The sequence below is a fragment of the Agelaius phoeniceus genome, chromosome 17 (genome assembly GCF_051311805.1).
Source record: "Agelaius phoeniceus isolate bAgePho1 chromosome 17, bAgePho1.hap1, whole genome shotgun sequence".
Taxonomy (NCBI): Eukaryota; Metazoa; Chordata; class Aves; order Passeriformes; family Icteridae; genus Agelaius; species Agelaius phoeniceus.
Window position 1 is genome coordinate 10,394,586 of NC_135281.1, and position 21,568 is coordinate 10,416,153.

Below are 21,568 nucleotides of genomic sequence, written 5' to 3' on the forward strand. Positions count from 1 at the left end.
CTGCTGACCAAGAACATAATAGAAAATATTTTAAATTTGCACAAAGCCAAGTGCAGTCATCTGGAGAATTCATGTGGCTGTTTGGCTCATGGAGGAAACTGGAATCTGAATATGGAACCCCACCACAGCTGGAGGATTTGTCAGAGGACTCTTCTTTCAGGAAAACTCCTTTAAAAGTTGCCTTTTTCTGCTGTAGTAAGTGCCTCTGTAGACAAGCTAATAAAACTTTCAGAGTACATAAATTTATCTGCACTTTAATTTCTATTTATAGTTCTCCTTAAATAAGGAGGCAAACAATGTCTCCAAACTGCTCCTAAGTAAGAGTTTGAAGTTAGACTCTGAAACTCCAATGAAATACAAAGAAGTTTTTGGCTCTATGAATGTTGGCAGTTTCCTTTCTCCTTTGTTACTGGCAGGGAAGAATGTGCCTGACACCAGCACCTGGCTTGGAAATTAACTGAAGTCTCCTGAAAAAGGGCTGACCACCGTTCTGCTCCAGATCTCTTTGCTTTATTAGAATACTCTTTAAAAGATGACACTGCAGTTCAAGTCCAGAACCACTCTACAGAACAATGAATAGTGTTCACTGAAATCGCCATTCCTGTGAACTTCACAAAAAAACACAGCAGGAAAATTAAAGATACAGTACTCCAGACTGACCAAGTTTCTGCTGGCATGGAAATGAAAGAGGGTTCTGCAGCTAGAGGCCACTCAGCCATTAGATCAAACTCTTAATAATGGCCATGGAAATGTTTCTTGATTTCTGTTTAAATCACTGATTGCTCAAACCTTTACCTGGGTCACTGAAATTTAGTATTTCAGCCAGAATAAGCTAAGAACTGAAATACCTGTGTAGACTGCTACTCTCCAAGAGGACCACTGTATCTTTAAATGTATCCTGGATTAAACAAAGGTTTTATCTACACTTGTTAAATTATTGCACAGATCATTACACTGACAAGTACATTATGAACCCATGGAATGTTACAGTCTGGCCTGGAAAATAAAAGCAGCAGCATTATCCTTGAGGTCTCAACCATGAGGGAGAGCTGGCCCAGCACTTCTTGAATTGTACTAATTATTAACAGGTTTCAATACACAAATGAAACATTTAAAAATAATCCCTAACTGCCAGGATTATGTTTGGGAGCATTCTCCAAGACTTTCACTGTTTTGCAAGTGGCACTTAGTTTGATTTCTTGACATTTTTCTTGTATCAGACTACCTGCAGCAATCCAGCTGTTCTGTATTTTCCAAAGCTGAAGCCATACAAAGAAATACAAGCTTGGGTCACCAGGGGATTTGAACCAGCCATTGCAATGTTCAATTGGTGCAGCAATTTCACCTCCTGCACAACTCCTGGCAGTTTGCATGACCTAAACCTGTGACTCAGGGAGTGGGATGAAGGAGAGCAGAGCCCACGGTGCCACCATGGCCCTGACACCCCACATGCTCAGATTCAGGCTGGATCCTCCCTCAGCCAGGCAGCCTCAGCTCCAGCAGCCTGCACTCAATGCCTCTGCTCCTCATCAGGCCAAAAGGGGAGGATTTGGGGAGAGGAGGAATTAAAAAATAAAAAGTCTGATTCATTAACACTTGCTCTGCACATGCAACTTGATGGGATTTTCTTCACAGTGCAGAAACCTCCCAGCCACCTACTCTGAAAATAAGTAAAATTCAATAAAACAGTTTGTGTGCAAAAAAAGAAAATGCCTTTGTTTTGTCCTCTCCTCTGGAAGGCATGATGACACATTCAGGCTCAGACAAGTCATTAAAAAATGCCCATTTGCCCATCAAACTGACCAGCTGGCACACTGGTTTGTGTCTGCAGTTACATTATATTGGTTTATTTGGATTTTCCAGTAACATCTTTCTGTCAGTTGTAGTATTTTGTTGCTTCCCTACAACACTGCAGAGAGATGGCAACTGTTCTGTCCTTGTCTCCTCAATGGGAGGAAAAATCCCTACTCAAAGCTTCTGCTTGAGCAGGGCTCTGGCTGTTTGATTTAGAACATAAAAGTTTCAAAAGCTACAAAAATCAAATCAGAAGAACAAACAAATGGCTCATGCCAATTGTGGCTGCAAGTGATACATAAATAAACCACTTTTGTCCCAGGCAAAGTTCACAGCAGAGGAGAACATGCACACAGACATCACAATAGCACTGATTGAGTGGACTGAAATAAAGATTCTCCTGCCACAAGCCATTACAGGAGGCTTATGAAAGAGAAACTGTAATAAACTTATACAAAAGCTGAACCAGCTTCAGACTGGGGAGCAGACACATTGACAAGGAGGCAACAGAGGTGTAAGCATAAAAAACCAAAGTTATGTTTGACATGCAGCTAAGCTATGACAAAGTTATACTTGGAACTGGAGAAAAAGTAGGAAAAAAATCCTTGTTTTAGTCAGACTGTGAACTGCTGCCAATGGTTCCATGAGCAGCATTGCAAAACAAGAGCTCTCGTGCCTTTGGCACTTCCACAGGGTCTGTGGCAGCAGGGACACCTTGGGAATGGCTCAGCCTGGAGCAGCACTTGGCTCTGAGCAGCTCTGGATGCTGCAGAGGCTCAGAGACCACGAGCTTCAGACCATGCTCTCAGGAGAGGCAAGGGGGAAAAAAGAAATCCCAACTCTCACAGAACAGGGTGAGAGAAGACTGGAAAATATTCTGTTCACCAACTGAAAGATCCTAGGAATAGAAATACAGATTCAGGCTGTAAACAGAGCTACTTCTAGTCAGACTTAAGCCTTTAAAATCTGCTACTTATGAGGAAATTTTCTTTCCTTTTTAAACTGTTGATATTAATATCTGCTCAAAAACCTCTGTAAGGAGTAAAAGAAGTGGAGTGTTATTTAAGGTAACTTTGACACCTTCAGTTGGTTGTTGAACAAATTAACCAGTTTTTAAAAGAAAAGGCTTTTTAGGATCTACAGGGTTCACAGAAAGAACTCCATGCTGGAAAAGCAGACCACAGAGAACATCATGATTTGAGTTTTCAAGTGAGCTGATTGTTTTCGTGATGAGGGTACATTCACAACCCATCCCCCAAAATAAAATGGGTACCTATGATACCTCTGATGTTAAAAGTCACAATTCTTCTCTATAAGTTATGGTTTGTGTCATGCAAAGAGATTTGTTGGGTCAAAACTGACACATAACTGAATCTCCTGTTCCAGTCCTTAATGCTGACAAAGAGTTTCTCATGTTTCCAAAATAGTGTTTCTTTAACAAGATCCAGGAAAAAATGTGGAGAAATATATGACAGAAACAGAGATACAGCTTGACACACTAAAGAAGCGCTTGGAAAACATCTGCTTAAATTAAATTTTACTATTAAATCCAGACATCTACTCATCTTGAAAGGGGCTTGCTGCCAGGCTTTTTCCTCAATGTTTTTGTATTTTCCACCCATTTTTTTCTTGCTGGAATCTTCTGTATTTTTTTTGCTGCCAGGTTGCCAAACAGATGTCCAGAAGGACATAAGCAGCAGAAAGACTTCATTTTTTAACAGCATTAATAAAATACTAGACAGGTAGAAGGAAGAAAAAGAAAAAAGAGACTACATAAAATACTCAAACTGGGGCAAGGGTGTAGGTGAGGAAGGAAAACACCACAGCTTTGCTGTATCAGAAACTACAACTGAGTGCAAACTCAATCCATTGAGTAAGGTGGGCAAATAAAGCCATTCTGGATATCCCTTGAGAGCTCAGGTCAATCCTTTAAGTTTACACAGATTATTATCTAGCACTAGATTCCTTCTGAATTCTAAAGGAGAAAAATAAGTTTTCAACTACTAAAAAAAAATAATGTCACAATGTTTAAAAACAAAGCTTCAATAAAAAATATGTTAAAGACCATCTAGAATTGCCAGACCCCTTGCAGTCAGAGCAATCCATAAGGCATTGGAACTCGATGTGTCCAACTGCAGCTTGCCCAGTTAATGGCTGTCTTTCCAAGTCACACCCCGTCCTTTGTTTGCATTAAACACCCCAAATCTCAAATCAGATGAGGACTGGATGAACACCTATTAACCTACACATGCAAGGTTGTGCCATGGAAGTGTCCTTGCACTGATTTGTTTCCTTTAACATTTGTGTTAAGAAAGTTGCTGTAGCCAGCTCCAATAGTGCAAGGAGAATATACTTATCACTATCAAAAAGGGAGAGCCACCTTTATGTAAGAAAAGATTCAGATGCTACTTTTTTTTTCCCTATATTGGGGTAGAAGGAAGGAGAATGAATGGGAAGCACAAACAGATCAGAAAGGTCAGCCATGATACTCCAGGTGTGTGTAAAACTTCCTCCCCTCCAGCAAACAGCACAGCCTCCCTTTCCCAGCTGTGCAGAGCAGGGTTAACAGAGTTCTAAAAGTCATCCCATGCATTTTTTGTTGCCTTAGGAGGTTTTCTGGTCTTGCTCTCCCCTCCTGTGTTCTCCCAGTTGGTCTCCCAGTTTTCCCAGCTGTCGCTGTTACTGTTCTTGTTGGAGACCGTTCCCGAGCCCCACACGTCCCAGCTATCCGAGCTCTTCTTCTCTGTGGAATTGTCCACATAGGTCCAGCTCTCACTGCTTGGAGATTTATGAGCTTTTGGTGCATCTGAGTTGCCAAAGGTATCCCAGAAGCTTTGATCTACAGCATTGTTCTGGTAGCCCTCCCCTCCACTGTTCTGGTAGCTGTCTCCCTCAGCTGGTCTACTGGGGGATGGGGGGGAAAGGAAGGTAGAAATAAATTAGTTATGCCAAATGTAACAGTAAAAATAAATGACCCCAAAGAAAACTGTGATTCTACTCCTCTTTGCTTACAAAAAAAACCTTGATGATAAAGGAAGAACTAAATATTGCTCCAAATGACATAAGCTTGTTATCTAATTCACAGATTTTGTTAAGAGATTTAACAAGCTCTAGGAAAAAGAATGTGCATTTGGAGTAAATTTTAAACCAAAATATGGGCACTGCTTTGTTCTCAGTTTAAAAACAGTTATAAGCAAAGTTATATTGAATTCCTCCCTATTAGAGGAAGACTATCAGCAAAGACAGAACAAGTTCTTAATACTGAAAAATTACCTTTCACTACTATACTACAGAGAATATACAGGAGATAAAATTATGTGTTCAAAGAGATAGAAAGTAAGAACAAAAAAATACCTGTCAGAATTATCATCTGCTTTGCCTGAAAAGAAAGTGGTGACATCTCTCCATCCCTTACTCCCAACTCCCTGAACCTAGAGAAAGAAAAAAGACACTCCATTCATTTGGACTGAACCAACACCCCTGCCCAGTCCAACAGCAAAAGCCAGAACAAATTCCTCCACTTGTTTCCATAAATCAAACACATTTATCTCAGAGCTCATTAATGTTTCTGATGGGCAGTTACATGGTGGATGTAAAGAACATACATTTGGCAGCACTGTGCTGCTGGAAGAGGTGGGAGGTAGGTCAGGTTTGGCTTTTTCACCCATTGTAGCATCTTTTGAAGCTTCTCCTAGACTTCCTTGACAAAAGTACTGGAATTAGTCCTTACATAAAATTAAACTTAATGAAAGCACTGCTGTTTTATCATTAATGTAACTTGTATTTATATTTCTACTGCTCTACACAGCTACTTTCACTCTGTTTCAGCATTATTTCACTACCCACGTAAAACAGGCCTAAAGTTGAGTCCTAGAATTGGATCAGAAATACAACTTCTGAAGTGGCACCATGGAAGGTACTATTCTGAGATAGAGACAGGGAGGATGAATCCCAGAATTCAGCCTGAGAGTTGCCAGGCTCTAAACAGAACATGTAACATAATTTATTTTACTTTATTCAAACAGTACCAAAACCTAAGACACTGAGCTGGTCTATGGAAGAGTTTCCAGTGCTGACTTTCCCAGTGCTAGAAGAGACACACTCCAGGGTAAAACCATGCAAGTTACCCCAGCAGCTGTTAGTTTGTGCAGGATTTTGTGCTTGGCAGCCTCAGCCACACTTACCACGTCACCGAGAGCAGCGGAAGGCAAAGGAGAAAGGAGCAGAGCATTAGCAGCTTTTACTGTACCAGTGGAACACAAGCTGTCTCCATATTCCCTCACACATTTTCTCTGCTGTTTATAACCACCCCATGTCCTCATTCAAATTACTAAGAGGACACCACCATGCCTGTGCAGCTTTAAACAGCCCAAAAAAAGTGCTGCCAGCTGAAAATTCCGCTTTCCAAATTTCTCTGTTCAACACAAGCGCAGACCAAAGCTGCACTTTGGGGTTTTGTACTATTTTTGGGGTTTTGTATTATTTTTATGAGAATATGGAGACTGGCTTGACTTGTTTGGCCTCCTTAAAGCCAGGTAGGCCACCTCATACCTTGCTGGCCAACTGTGATACCCCCGTGGTGACCTCCTCAAATATTTTCCCCTCTTTCACCTATGTGGACCAAAGTATTGGTAATTAGTCATAAAACAAAGTATTACTGAAACCTTCAGACAACCTCATTTGTGCTTAACAGCTAAAATGTCAAAAAACCCAACCCCAAACTGAATCAAAACAGATTTAAGTCAAAACTAAGTTAAGAAAATCATATATGAAGTCTGTTGATCTATAGTAGAGTGAGGCTCAGTCCTTTGAGTTTGTGGGAATTTTCTGTGGCTAAAAACCCAGTCTGAGGAAGGTATCACACCCAGTTTGAGAAAGGTATCATTTAAACAGAGTTCAGGTATCATTACACTACTGCTGAGCAATAAAACACAAGTACAAAAAACATCTACAAACATGAAGCTTTATCAATATATTCTACTGCATATAAAGATTGTGTTAAGAAACATAGCAGATCCTTTTTATTCTCTTTTATAGATGCTTATTTAAATATTAAAAGGGCTTTGAATTTTGGTGGAACACAAAACAACAGGTACCTTTCACCACTTCATAAATGGCAGTTGTTCCAAAGTGATTTTGCATAACCATATAGAGAATAATTATTTCAGAAAGTAACACTTATTTAGAACTAACAGCACAACATCCTAAGGGAAATGGATCTCTTTTTTTTTAAACACAAAATGCATAATTTCTCATTAAATTGTCCTACAAAATAAAAAGCAGCTCAAGGAAATGCACTCTAAAATATAACCCTGAAAATAATGCATCTAAGCCCTCTGAAATAAGCTGTGGATAATTCTAGGGAATAGAAAACCAATTAAAGTCTTCTCCTGTGGTTTGAAATGCCATGTAAAGAATGGTAAATTAATAAAGGTAATGGAAGGGGAATTAGTTTGCAATATGATTAAAACATTCTCTTCAAATGGCTCAAAGATGTTTGACTGAATTAAAATAGAGCTGGCAGGTAGGTAAAACACTAGGAACTTAACACTCCAAGATACAACTACTAATAGATATAAATATATATATATATTTTTAAACAACTGATTTTATATCCAGTTAGGGTGCATTTTCCCCTTGTTCCATCTTCCATTATTGAAAGCATGAAATCCATAAAATGGTACCTAACAAGAGAGAATGTGGCAGACTCTGGTGGACATGAGAGAGGTAAGTGGAGGGAGTTTACCCTCATTAACATTTCTCTGATAAGAGCCTAACTTGGAGTTATTTGATGTCTCCCCTTTACAGAAAGACCCCCTGAGAACATGGGCAGCTGTGGCAGGAGCAATCAACCACTCCCTGAGTGAGCACAAGCATTTTTCTGCAAGCCATTTACTAGATCCAAAGTTACCTTTTCCTGTGCAGGTTTGAGAACATTTTCATTTAATGTCTGACCTAACTCTGATGCCTATTTAAAAGCAAAACAAAAACAAAGTCAGTTATAATTTCTTTAAAAAAAAAAAAAACAATAAAAACCCACAGCCAACAACTTCCGCAGGCTCATTTCTCAGCAGTGTATCCAAAAACACAAGAAGCCTTTAGCTTTGATTCATACAAGCAGAATGAAAAGCTGAAAAGCACAAACAAAGTGCTGCAGAAAACATTAAAAGACAATAAATTAAAATCAGATACACATGGCAATAGATGCCCAGAGCCCAAGCAAAGTCTGACCTTGCACTGGAAGCAGAAGCAATGGTGCAACCAGCAGCAGTTTAGAGGATGGGCGCCTTGCTAATGCCTGCAGCTGAATACTTGGAAGAACTGTCCTCATTTCCTCTTATTTTTCCATACTAATTAAATTACTCATAGAAGTAGATCTTTTTGGCCGATTTTCCCCCAACTTCTCTGTCTTGTAGTGCTTCAATTATCATCTGCTAGTAAGAGCCCAAGTGTTTCTGAGCAATACACAAGAGCCAAAGCTGTGAGAGAAGATTTTTGTTATTTTCTTGAAAGCTCCGGGTTTGCAGGGAGAAAAAACAATGAACTGCAGAAATCTGTTGCAATCCAGAACAAGATGCACAAGGATATTGTACTTCAGAGGCAGCTTACAAAATCATAAGTCCACAGTCCAAGTCACAAAATTACTTTCCTAAGGCAAAGCTGACAAGGACAGCAGGTTTAGAAGAGTTTGAAATCATTCCTTGCCCTACTACTATGATAAGCCTTTGAAAGATTTAAACTTTCTTCAGAAGGGCCATATCATACTGAGTGCCTCCAGAATTCTCCTGGTTAATCCAAAAGGGCCAATATGCCAAGAATTAAGTTTGATTTCCTAAGGGTTCATGTTTGATTACTACCATTGCTCAGGGTTTGAGCCTTCACTCATGTTCTTCCTGGGAATGGAGCACCTTCAACATCTTTCCTGCACAGACTCCCAGGTGTGTAAGAAGCCTTTCCCTAAGCCACAGCATTCCCAGGATCTCCCCTTTTCCCAGCCACTAGCTCCAGTACTTCTACTCCTTACAGGATAAAAATTCTTTGCTAAGCAAAGGCAAAAGGAAATCCTACTTCCACCTAGTGAGAAACATGAATGCAAATCACAAAGAGATTGTTACCTTTGGAAGTGAGGCTATAAAGTGTTTAAGAAAAACAAGAAGAGGGTGTTCTCACCTTTGAAAAACCCTCTGGAGTCTACTGAACCCAGCAAAGTGTTTATATTTGGTAATAAGGAGTGTAACACACCCAGACTAACAGTTCAGGTGTCCAAGTGGAGTCACTGCTAGAATTAGGAAGAATTCTTATTTGATCTCTTACTCAGCTACATAATTTTGTAGATACGGAATGGAAAGATTTGGGTACAACTGTTATTTTCATCTAAATCACTTCATCCTTCCTACCTATTGCTGAGTTCAAGACAGCACTTTAACCACCATAACAAACACCTCATTCAAGTGTCTGCCTTCCAGCAACACCCAGCTCTTGGCACATTCCTGAGGCAGACATGCAAACAGAAATCCTGAAATCATCAGAGTGTGGACAGCAGCACAGTCAACTTTCAGACAGTGCACAGCTCGGGTATCTCTACCCAACTTCACAAATTTTAAGTAGGTTTGAGGAAATGTTACCATACAAAACACACAACATTATTCTAAACAGGTTTGATGTAAGGCAGAGAAAGAAAAGACAGCTCAGGAGCAAATGCACATATTCAGCACGAACAGACAAGGAGTCCATGCACAAGGACAGATGTGAGGGTGTTACCGGCTCTGGCTGCTGCTTGTAGCCCCAAAACTTTACCCAGAGAGCAAAAGAGAAAAGAGCAAGGAAGGTAGAAGCAGCTTTTAGCAAAAAATTGGCAGCATTTTTTCAGGCAAGTTAAGTATCATGAACCTTTTTCAACTTTTTACATCTACTGACAAGAGAAATAGTGAAATGTGTTTGGTCACTGGGCCCCACATAAACTTTTAACCAATGTAGTGCATCAAAAATGTGTTAAATCTGTTCTGCAAAAGGTCAGAAGTTTCAGGAACAAAATTTAACCTCCAGTAACACAGCTTAGACTGTAGAGCATCATGTTGCTGTAGTCCTTGTCAGTAGATGTGATGAGCTTTTAAAGTTAATATAGTTATTAATAATACTAAAGAAAGAGCAGCTTTTATTACAAAAGGAAAACTGCCAGAGGGAGTGAAGAGGAAGACCTGGAGAAAATTTAGTTTTTCTTAAGCCAAGTAATTTCAAAGCTTTGAAGTAGGAAGTTTGGGTGCTTTAACAAGACATTTTTGTTGCAAACATGCCCAAGTTTGGCCATTTGAAGGATTAATATCCCAGTGCATAGACCTCTCTGAACACCTATAAATATCTGCATCTCATTCAGAACTGGGCAAGTTAAGAATCACATTCTTTTATCACTTCTACATTTGAATTTAGAACTTTTCCTGGGAGACAGATCTTGCATATGTCAGAGCTCTGTGTAATCAGGTCTGACTGTCTCTGTTTTAACCCCAGTTTGATAAATGAAATCCCTTTGTCATTGCTACTTTTTAAAACACACACAAGCAAGTAGATTTATTAATAACATTGAGCAGTTCACACTTGTAATATCTTACTAGGCTTTAGCCATGGGAAGCTGGCTAGCATTGTATTCTATCACCAAGAAAACTACTTCAAGCTAGGCCACATTTAAGATTCACAGAAGTAAACCAGGGGTTTAAGTTTGCAAGCTCTGCAGCCTTTCCAACACATCCAACAGTAACAAACAGCAGAGTATCCCTGTTTATCTCTTGCTTAATTTGATCACTGCAGCTGATTGCAATTCCCATGGAATTAAAAGCTAGAACTAAACACTACTGTGCACTAAGAAGGAAAAGCACACTGGTCTGCTGATGATTAAATCTAAGTCAATTGGTGCAAGCAAACACATGGCACTTAAAGACAATTAGATGGAGTAAGAGCTAAATATATAATCACCTTTTGACTTGCTTGAGATCCAAATCTGGTAGCCTGTGAAGAGAAGCAAATACAAGCAGGTTTACCTGGAATAAACCCTTTGATTTTTAAAGACATGCATTTAGAAATGCTGCATGATCCTCTCCAAGCTAATGGAGCTTTGGCAGAATTTCACAGTGAAAAGAGAATACCCATATCACCACCTCTGGCATTCCACTGCTAACTAAACCACATTTTATTTACTTACACCCTCTTTAGCAGCTGAGGCAATTTTGCTTGCTCCAGTTGTAAAACTGCTCCATCCCTTTAAAGAAAGCAAGAAATTAATGAGCTACATGTGAATAATAACAGCAAATAACTAAATTTTCATTAAAACAGATTAGCTGAAGTCAAAATAGTCTAATAAAGCTTGTCCTGCTACTGAGAGAAAAATTAGAGCTTCTCATTTAACTGAAATATAGCGATGAACTTCCAGTATTTGTGTGAATTTGAACAAGCCAGAGTGTTTCAGATGTTACTCTGCTGAAAATATGTACAAGTGTGGAGAAAAAGCATCCCATGCAGTGGAAGGCAAATTGTTCAAATTGCTTTCCTCACCAGGATGAACATCCATGCAAGGAACTCAGCCTCCCAGAAATACAGGGCTTCAGGACACCCTGCAATGTGTGTCTGTGCTCACACGAGGGCATTCCAGCCAGCACATTCAGGGAGATCCTGACTCACAGAATGGCTCACAGGAACACTGCTGCCTCTCCTTGGCTGTCTTAGCTCACCTGCACTACACTGCAGATGTGCTTTCTAATCTGAACTCTCTGGCCTAAAACTGTGAGATACCTAGAAAATATTTAGCTGATCTATAGCAAGCAGCCTGTGGGATCACCTGGAATATGGTGACCAACCTGTTCAAAGGCTCAGGCATTACCTTTGTCTAGTAAGTTCTAGTGAAATGATTCATTTATTTATTTTTAAATCAACAGTGGAACTTGGTGTGAGTATTTAGGTAGTGAGGCTCTAGAGAGGGTTGTTGGCCATTAACCTTGGTAGAATACCTTGCTGTATTTCCATATGACTCCAAACCCCAAATATTGCTCAGCACTGTGACTTTGCAGCCTATCAAAGCAGCAGTATGGCCCTGACTGCCTCTGACTTTATTCTCATTTTATTTCAACAATGCATCTTTCACTATCTCTACTTGAATCACGACAAATGCTCAGCCATATGCTGTTATCTCTTCACACCCTGTCACAAGTATTTCAAATGTTTTCATCACTGCTCAGGGCTTCTGGCACCCACATAAACACACATTTCAGTTGTTTTCCTCTGAACATCCCTAACATGGTTAATGGATTTAGAGCTATTCCTTACAGGTAATTACATTTTTTTTCCTTCAGCCCCTTTGATTATTATTTCTTAATCCATTGCTATATCCTCACTTATTTCTATGAACTGATATCAGACATAATTCTTAGTTCTGCTCAAGTTTCTCCATTTTGCCTGTTAAAGTCCATTGGTATCATCTTCACTCTTTGAGAATACAACCAATACTCTGCATCTCTCCATATGCACCTGCAGTCTTTAGTTTCTCCTCTCCACTCATGTTCTCCCATACCAGGGGCTAAACCTGAAGAGAACAGTAATTCAGAAAGCTCCAAACAACTCCTTACCGAGTACAATGAGGACATGGCATTATTCAGGAAGTCATCCTCTTTTTTTGGAGGGTTCACTGTGTTCCCAAACCCCACATAGCGATTCTCTTGGCCACTGCCACAGGAAAAGGAATAAACAGTCCTTGTATCAGCATGCAGCCATTGAAAACATTAAACAAGAACTGAAATGCATGGAAGGATGACAATTGTTTTTGCACCTGGAAAAGAAAGTCCTGTAGCACCCAGCACCCAAAATACAAAACTACTCACTTCTTAAAAACACCAAGGATCCACTGAGGAATCCTAGGACAATATAATTTCCTCTGTGCATGCTAATGTGGTCTTAATGACTCTCCAGGTTTAACAAATCACTGACATCAGAAAGCTGAGTAAATCCTAATAAAGTGACACATGAAAATGAGAAAAGGAATGAAAGCTTTATAAATGCCTCTGTTTAACTCAAATCAGATACAACATACAAACAGAATTCCCTGGTTTGGGACCCACCACAATAACATTTGGAGTTACAAACTTTTTCTTCAACGCTTCAAACATTTTGTTATGCTAAAGAGAGAGGCACTCAGAAAGTCAGTAAATATTGCCTTACCCTTGGTAGGAGCTGACATCATCATTTAACCAGTCTTCAAAAGCCTTGTCAGAAGAGGCAGTTGCAGTCTGAGATTGTCCAGCAGAACTGAAATAAAACATTGAAGAATCAAAGCCATGTTAAGCAAAACCCACCAGCTCAGCAGTACAGCTTGATGTATATCACCATAATACATGTTAGAAATTGATTATTTATTTCATCTATCAAGAAGGGAACACTAATGCAACCACTAAAAGGCATGAAGCTCTTGTTCCTTTGATTTACAACTGCTTTTGTATCTTTAGTGCACACAATAACAAACACTACATGCAAAAGCAGAACAACAAAATTGCTGTGTTACAGATCTTTGATGCTCCCCTGGTAATTAGCAGCAGAAGGGAAAAGTCTGTTTCTTCTTCCCTGGCATCCACTCCCAAACTGGCACAGCACCACAGTTAAGGTGAGGATGTCACACACTACCTGTGAGTGACACAAATGTCTAATTTCAAGAGCATTACAAGTCAGGATAAAACAAGCATCGCTTCTTCCCTGCTCTTGCTCACTTCTCTCTGCCATGGTTTAAGGCTCAGGTGCAGGGGGTGGGAATTATTACAAAAACAAAGTCCTGTTTCGTCATACTCAATAACTTCAGCTTGTTCAGACACCAGCAGCAACAGGGTAAACGCAGCAGACACGAAACCATCAGGTTTTGATGCTGTATCTGTACCAACATCAGGTAAGCAGGGCACGTACCGGTGAGAAGAAGACAGAGACATTTTAGGCTGAGGTGGGGTCCAGTTCCTGGCAGGAGAAGTTTCAATGGACCACTCCTTGCCTTCAGCTACTGTAGCTACCTACAAGAAGCAAAGTAGTCAAGAATGCCAAGTCAGAGATTTCATATAAACTGCTTCTGTAACACAAGGACAAGTCATTTTTCCAATTTGCTGCTGGATCACTTAACTTTTTTTCACAAGAAACCAATTTTTTTTTTGACTCCCGGTTGTGATGTTGAATTGATAACCTTGGGCTAAAGTAAAGAGAGTTACTCAAAATAAGGAAGTTAGTCCAGAAAAGCTCCTGCCTGCCCAAGACATACTTTCCTAACCCCACCTTATCTCCCTGGCAGGACAACATTCCTTTTCTCTTCTGCCGAATACTTGAGCCATGAACTCATTCAGGTTTACATTAACTCTTCCAGGATTTCACATCTCTCACATTTACCTTTTCAGGTACCACTGCAGAGGTTCAAAAAATTGCAATTTCCCTCCTTTCAAAACCAAGTGCTTACAAAGCACTTTGATACTTTAAGATCATAGGGGTGAGAACACCTAAAACTGAGCCTACCTGGTCTCTAAACAGAGCTGCAGCTTTGCTGTTGTATTTCTCTTGCATTGTCCAGCAGGGATCATAATCATCTTGAGACTCCAAGAACTGTCGGAATTTGCTGTTACCTCCCGCTTTCATTTTCTCCAGCTCAATATCCTTCCACTTGTCCATGGTTACAGAACGCACAAAACTGAAAAGCAGGTTTAAACAAAATAAAATTTAGATCACAGCTTGTTATAATTTCATGCTGTATCAACAGTGACAAAAAAAAAGCTTATTACAACCTATCTCAAAAGTTGAGAGTATAAACATCTTAGAGAACACTCTCCAAGTACAGAAAGACAGATCATCATAAGAAGGTGGGCAGATCCTCACTGAAATAAGCCAAAATCATGTCATTTATTGGCATTTAAAGGAGACAGTCAACAGAAGGCAAGTGACTGAAAAAGCAGCTTCCTTCAAAATCCAGAAATTAATTTAGCCCACTATGTAACAGAAACTTTTCCCATACTTCACTCTGCAATTTTCTTTTTCTGTCTGTTATCATATATTTTGATGGTTGGACTTGATGATCTTAGAGGTCTTTTCCAAACTTGGCAATTCTATGATTCTATGTCCTCATCTCAGAAATTTCATCTTTTCTTCCATGCCACAAACAGAACAGTTAAAAAGGCTCCTTTACTATGCAACTTCTACTCACTAATGAGCTTCAAGTGACCCCTGGAAAAGCAAAGAATGTATTTCTGAATGGCCTTCTTGCTTTGGTGATTTCCTTCCTGGACTTCCTCTCCTTTCCTCATGTGAGTAACTGTTCCCTGCTCTGACCCTATGGGGTCTCCAGAACCCCAAACAGTTTTATTCCATAGACCCCATCTCAGCTGAGCACAGTTCTTGTAAAGCAACAAAAACTATCATTTATATTACAAAGAAAAAAGAAACCTCCTGAACAGAATAAAGCTATTTTTTAGACTAGTTTTATAAGCAACTAGTTACAGACAAGGCACAGAGAGCAAAGCCCACTTTGGAGAGGAGCATGAAGCAAAACTGCCAGTGAAATGTTGGATTTGAGACACCCTATACATTCCAAACCAACACATGCTGTTCACAGCCATAATGAACCCTGAGGTACTGCAACTCAGTCCATGGTGTGTTGGAAAGGCTGACCTGAGGTGAACTCCCAAGCCTCGGTGTTTTCCTGAGCACTCCAGACAGATCCAAATTCCATAGGTCACGCTCACCCACTGGGGGTTAAATGCACCACATTCAAAACAGACCTGTGACAGAAAAACAGTTACTTCTGCAATCTGTCATCACTGTCCATGGGAAGTTTTCACAGCTCAAAAAGGCAAATCATGAAAACATCACACTCCGAAAATAATTTCAGAAGGAAGGGTTCTTAGTGTTTGGAAACACCTTCCCTGCTATCATAAACTTCTTTCAGATATTTATTTATGCTGCTTGGATTATAAAAATTACTGCACCAACTACCAAAAACCAATGAGGAAATACAGACAAACAAATGGAAATTACCATGCAAAGAATTCATTTTGATTTCATTTCTATTGCCTTGAAAGAAAGTAACCAAATTGAATTCTTGAGATTTCCTTGGCAAAATAAAAATTTAATATTTAATGTTTGGAATGATTTTTCAGTCACACTACAGTTTGGCAGTAAATGGTAGCAGATCTAAACAGGAGTTTTTCTTTAGAAATAGCTTTATTGCTCATACAGTGCAACAACTTCAGTTTTCGGATTCACCACTCAAGATTTAATGTATTGATATAAATAAAAGTCAATCTTTCCATGGACTATCATATTTAAGGTATAATCAAGCTACTTGAAAGGGACTATTTTAATTTAAGTTGTGTCCCAGACACCACTTGTTGAAGAGACCCCAGGGGCTCCAGCCTTACTAGAACTTCTGAAATACTTGTGCCAAATATGCAGCAATGTATTGTAATGCATACATGAGATATCCAAATTCCTGTTAGCATTAGTGAGCCACAGCACAAAGACAACAGCAGCTGTAGCAGACCCCAGTGTACATCTGGAGTAGGTAAAAAGCAAATGCAATTTGACAAAACTGATCTAAAGATCATCATTTTCTCACATTGTTCTCATCTTGTGCTCTGACTTCCTTGAGGACTTTCCTTGTTCTTGGACTTGCCATGATTCTGCAAAGGGAGAAAAAGAAACTAAGTGATGATTAGGGATTTGATGTTGGTAGGATGCTCAGTAGCTCACAAGCACAGCTCTGTGACAAAGAGCCTGGAATCTAAACCACTGACTCACAACCAGCTGCAGAGGAAAAACAGACAAACCAAACCACCATAAACCCCACAATCTGGTTTTTCCATTTACTTTGCACTTCTGGGGTGATTTATTCATCTTAACTCCACCAGTGGAAAGGTGTAATTCAGTCATGGTTGAGAAGTGGGTAGGGGGTGATAAACACAGGAATTCTTCTATGTCACAAGTGGTATCAAAACAGACTCTGCTGGCTGCTGCTCCCAGGCCCATCCACAACCCTTCCTGAAAGCACTTCCTAACATCCATGATTTCACCAGATCACATGCACACAGCTCATCAGACCTATGCAAAAAATAGCAGAAACTCTTTCACTTCAGAGTGCAGAACATGTTGTTAAAAGAGCCCTTTACTAGATGATACAAGAACTTGTAATTTTCCAGAAATATTGAGTTTGTTTGTCAACTGAATTCTAAGAAATTAAGGCATTTATTGGGACGTTTTACACAAAATAATATTGTAATTCAACAGGCATGTCTCACTGGCAGACCACATCATCTCACTCTAATTTTTATGACGCAGAAAACAGCAGGGAGTAGCGTCAAGCTATGGATAAAATTCACATTAAGACAAAAAATGTGATTCACGCACAGTACATGGCCTGGAGAAACCCAAAGTACACAAAGCACTCATGATGTGAAAAACTACAGTGTAGGGTGCAGCATAAGGCTGCAATTTAGATCAAAAATAAATTCCTATTATCAACTAATAGCATCATATTTAAATTAACTTTAAATAAACAACATCTGTTCTCCCGTTTTACTTCCTCTCCATCTTATAATTTCTACTCCAGAAAACAAACTTCTAAGATGTAATAAAAGACAGAAGTCACCAAGCTGACTAGAAACAGAACCAACTGCTAAATGTCAAGCTTATTGGCCAGTCAGATACAAAGCATAAAACAGCAGGTTGATATTTTCACCAAACACTGGTGTGAGAGGCAAAAATGCCTTGATGCAACTCTCTATTCACTGTGCTGTTTGACCAAATAATCAAAATCCTTAGAACATCAATAAAATTAACAAGCTCACAATAATTTTAGAAGGTAAATGATTGTTACATACAACAGCCCTAGGGGATGGAAGAAGGATGTATCTTTAATAAATAAAGGAAGGATGTTTAAAAAGGTAAAATGCTCCAGGTAAGGAAAAATTGCATTTGTATGACTGACATCAAGTTCAACCCCTAAAGCAAAGCAGTACAATAAATAGTTCTGTGCATCACCCACTAAGATACCATGACTCAGAAAAGAAGCTCAGTGTTGAACCTACATATTGCCACTGCTAAAAGCAGAGGGTGTTTGTAGCAGAAGTCACTGCTTTTTATCCAAAGCACTTATTCCTCTGTAAACATCTTGCTGACAAATGCTTAGTTCTGTGGAATTTAAGGTGAAGTGCTTTCACTGATGTTTAGAGTGTGCCACTTTTTCAGCCTTAATTACTTTTTATTAGGGAGAACCAGGTAATTGTGATAAAAGTTACTGCAACTAGTGGTGAATCAAATTTTCCTGCCATCCTGCACAAAAATAAAACTGAGCACAGTTATTTTTATCAATAATCTCATAAAAATTGTGTAACTTTAAGAAAAGGAGAATGAAAGTGTGTCAAGTGACTTCTCATATAATGAAACACACTTTTTCCAACAGCATTCCAATAACATTTAGCCTTCCTTGACTTACTCATGTGCATGTGAGCAGGGAGGGAGATAGCACTACATGCATTTGCTCATGTCCTAAATAACAACCATAAACACATTTATATGACTCCCAGTCTCTGTCTTCAATTCCACTATCTGTCCCTGGTGAGATAATAGAGAATTCTTCCTCTGCAGTACAGAAATTAAGTAAATAACTCAGCAGGAATAGCCAGACAGACAGCAGTGCACCCTCTGGGCCCTCCCCTCTGCCATTAGTGCTGCTTGCTCTTTGCATGCCAACATCTCTTCCTCAGGAATGAATTTCCCCAGCATCCTCCTGTACATTACTGACAGCTTCCAAAGCTCCTCTCTTTGCCTGGATGTTCAATCCTCTTACCCCTACCCTTCCTTTACCATTTTTCCTCCTTTTTCACAGGTTTTCAATCAGAATAACCAACAGAGGCAGTCTACATGCAGAGGTCTTCCAGTCTCAATGGCAGATGAGCACTGCTGGAGCTGAACAGGAAAACCTCTTCCCACTCCAACTCTGCACATGCCAGGAATTGTCTATAAAACAGAAAGTTAAATCCATCCTCCAATAGCCAATAGCCAATATCCAGCCCCCTTCAGGGCTTATACACAAGTTTCAGATCTCCAGCTCCAAGGTGAGAGAGGAAGTGATTGCTTTTGGTTCTGCCATAACTACCTTTTCTAAAACAGAAACTGAAAGACTTTGGCCAACTGCAGTCTGAACATACACCCACTCCACATGCAACAAGTTCCCTGCCCAAATCATGTCTGCCTGGTGGGAAGGCAGAGCTTCACCCACACCATGACATCCAAGAAAAGGAGGAGGTAACTAAAGGCACCAGCTTTTCATCTTGTCCTCCTCCACCAAAGCATCTGGAAATAAAGGACAAAGTAAAAATGTCATGTTCTAAGCTTTCTAATAGGTAATATCTTTAGAGATGTCTGGTTTACTTTTAATGATTTTCCCACAAAGCTTTAAGGGTTCAAATTATCATTGATTACCACCAAAAACCTGAGCCCTGGTAACTGACTGGACACATAACCACTGTGCTGTTTAAGTTTCATGACTAAATACTGAAGAAAGAAGCCACCTTAAAGAAATGTACATTGTTTTGATCTAGTAGAAATGGACACAAGCAGTGAAGGAAATGTTTAGTTTTGAGTAAGTTTCCATTAAAGAATATAAATATTTTTGACAAAGGTTCCAAAGTGGAAAGAGACAGCTTCACACAGATCAATCTCACACTCTTATTTCCCAAGCAATCAGCTCCCAGAGCACAAACTAGATGTACACTATGTGAGTTTTCTGGCTATGAAACTAACCAGAAACTTGCTAAATAAGCAAAAAGGCAGAAGTGGACTAGAAGTGGAAATAACACCAATAGCACTTTGCTCCTCTGATACAGCAGCAAATTCAGAGCCAACCTGCAAAGAGCTTTGCACTTCAGCACACAGAGTCACCAGGTGACGTGGCCTGGTGACTTCATGGTCCTGAAGGCTCCCTGCGAGTCCCACCAGTGCGAAAAGGCCACAGAGGCTGAAGAAACCTTTGCAATCTCACACTGCGCCTATCTCCATGGAGCTGACACGGTTCTTCTTCGCAAATACATCAAAGACCGGTGCACACTTTTAAAGCCGAGTGGTTTTACACTCACCCACCTCACCCAGCGCCTCGCAGGGCCGAGAGAAGGGCGATTCCTCCAGGCACACCTGCGCTACCCGGATCCCAGCGGCGTCCTGCAGCCTCCCTCAGAACATGGCCGGGTTCCGCCGAGCCCTCCGGCCTCTGCTTTCTAGGCAAGGAAATAACGCAGAAATGGCTGAAACAGCGGGCAGGGTGATGCCTCCTGCCCGCCACGCCAGCCTGGCACCCGCACCTCGCCCGCCCTCGGCACCGTCCTGTGTGACAGTGCGGGGGCCGGGCCCGAGCGCCGCCACCTCAGCGCTGCGCTGGGGGACACGGGCGGCCCCGGCACGACGAGCCCCGGCGCGGGGAGCCACGGGGACGCACCACGACCCTGAGCAACACTGCTGCCTCTATTTCGGTGCCGGTCCTGATCCCGGTGCCGGTCCTGAACCCGGTGCCGCTCCCGGTCCCGGCCGCGGCCCGGTCCCGCCCGGCGCCGCCGACGTTGCAGGGCGCGAGGCATTGTGGGCGCGCGGCTTAACCCGCTGCGGGCCGGGCCGGGCCGGGCGAGGAGCGCCCAAAACATTCGGTTCTATCCAACTCCCGTGCTCCAGAAAGAAGTTTAAGGGATTTTAAGGGATTTGTTCCCACCGGGCAAAGCTGAAATAAAGCTTTACACACAACCTTGCGGGCGCGCTGCTCTCCGTGCGGTTCCAGGCTGCAAAAACGATCCCCGGGGTTCATCCATGAGGGGAGGCTTGCCCGTGAGGGTGAATTATGTGGAATTCCGTGGTTTTTCCTCACTCAGCTGTTGATGTGAGCAAAGCAGGGTTTTCAGGTGATGGCCCATGTTGCTCCCAAGCTGGGAATAGCAGATGGAGATGGGCTGGTTGGACCCCCAGGCCTCCCCCAGCTTCATGTCCAGCTCTGCCTGTGCTGCTGTGGTCGCAGCTGGAGAACTGGGATGGTTTGGGGTACCCCAATCAATATATGGAGGGGCTAAAGCTACTAAGGAGCATCCCAAGGAGGCCACAGGGATGAGGAAGGGTCTAGGGAAAGCCATTAGAGGAGTAGCTGGGGGTCCTTGGGTTGTTCAGCCTGAAGGAGACTGAGGGGAGACATCATCGAGGTTTGTGTTCCTCATGAGAAGAACTGGAGGAGCATCTCTGCTCTCTGGTGACCAGCGATAAGATACAAAGAAATGGCTGAAACTGTGTCAAAGGAGGTTTAGGTTGGATATTTCAAAAGGTTCTTCCCCCAGAGGGTAGTTGGGTGCTGAACAGGCTCCCCAGGGAATGGTCACCGTCCCAAGGCTACCAGAACTCAAGGAGCTTTTGGACAATGCTCTCAGGGATGCATGGAGTGGGATTTTGAGGCTTCCTGTGTTCCTGGGTTGGACTCCATGATCCTTTTGTGTCCCTTCCAGCTAGAACTTTGTCTCCAGAGATCCTCCCAAAGGTGAGGGTGGATCAAAAGGAAAGAGCACCCAGAGTTGCTTTGTGATGCTTGGAAGCACGGGCCAGGCGAGCACATTTATGCTACTGCTAACTTCTTTTTAATCATCAGCTGTAGGCACAGGGCAATGATTTAGTGTTTACATCTGAATCCCACAGAGACAATATGCTGCTCATTTCAGTGCAACTCCTAGTCTGGCCTCTGTACTTAATAAGT

At 41.2% G+C, this 21,568-nt stretch overlaps 1 protein-coding gene across 11 annotated transcripts; it reads right to left on the reverse strand.

Moving 5' to 3' along the window:
• Nucleotides 1-488: 488 nt before the first annotated feature.
• ARFGAP1 (ARF GTPase activating protein 1) lies at nt 489-20,064 on the reverse strand. Of its 11 annotated transcripts, none has more exons than XM_054644544.2 (14): nt 19,926-20,064; nt 16,409-16,472; nt 15,463-15,572; nt 14,317-14,488; nt 13,726-13,826; nt 12,994-13,080; nt 12,405-12,501; nt 10,988-11,044; nt 10,762-10,794; nt 9,556-9,585; nt 7,706-7,762; nt 6,346-6,405; nt 5,149-5,225; nt 489-4,698 (listed from the first exon to the last, which is right to left on the reverse strand). In XM_054644544.2, the coding sequence occupies exons 2-14, from the start codon at nt 16,466-16,468 to the stop codon at nt 4,368-4,370; spliced, it is 1,272 nt and encodes a 423-aa protein (XP_054500519.1). In that variant the 5' UTR covers nt 16,469-16,472; nt 19,926-20,064; the 3' UTR covers nt 489-4,367. The 11 variants fall into 11 exon arrangements, with proteins under 11 accessions (XP_054500519.1, XP_077043317.1, XP_077043316.1 ...); XM_077187202.1 differs by having other exon boundaries at nt 489-4,695; nt 19,930-20,063; XM_077187201.1 differs by having other exon boundaries at nt 19,930-20,063.
• Between the last annotated feature and the right edge of the window lie 1,504 nt (nt 20,065-21,568).

Excerpts from the sequence above, each read along its gene's own strand:
- ARFGAP1 (XM_054644544.2), bottom strand. The coding sequence starts at position 16,468 with ATGGCAAGTCCAAGAACAAGGAAAGTCCTCAAGGAAGTCAGAGCACAA. Across the intron at positions 12,502-12,993 it reads GATGTCAGCTCCTACCAAGG|TGGCCAAGAGAATCGCTATG; the intron begins GTAAGGCAATAT and ends TTCCTGTGGCAG. Across the intron at positions 6,406-7,705 it reads TCAAACCTGCACAGGAAAAG|GTGAAAGAGGGGAAAATATT; the intron begins GTAACTTTGGAT and ends TGGTCCACATAG.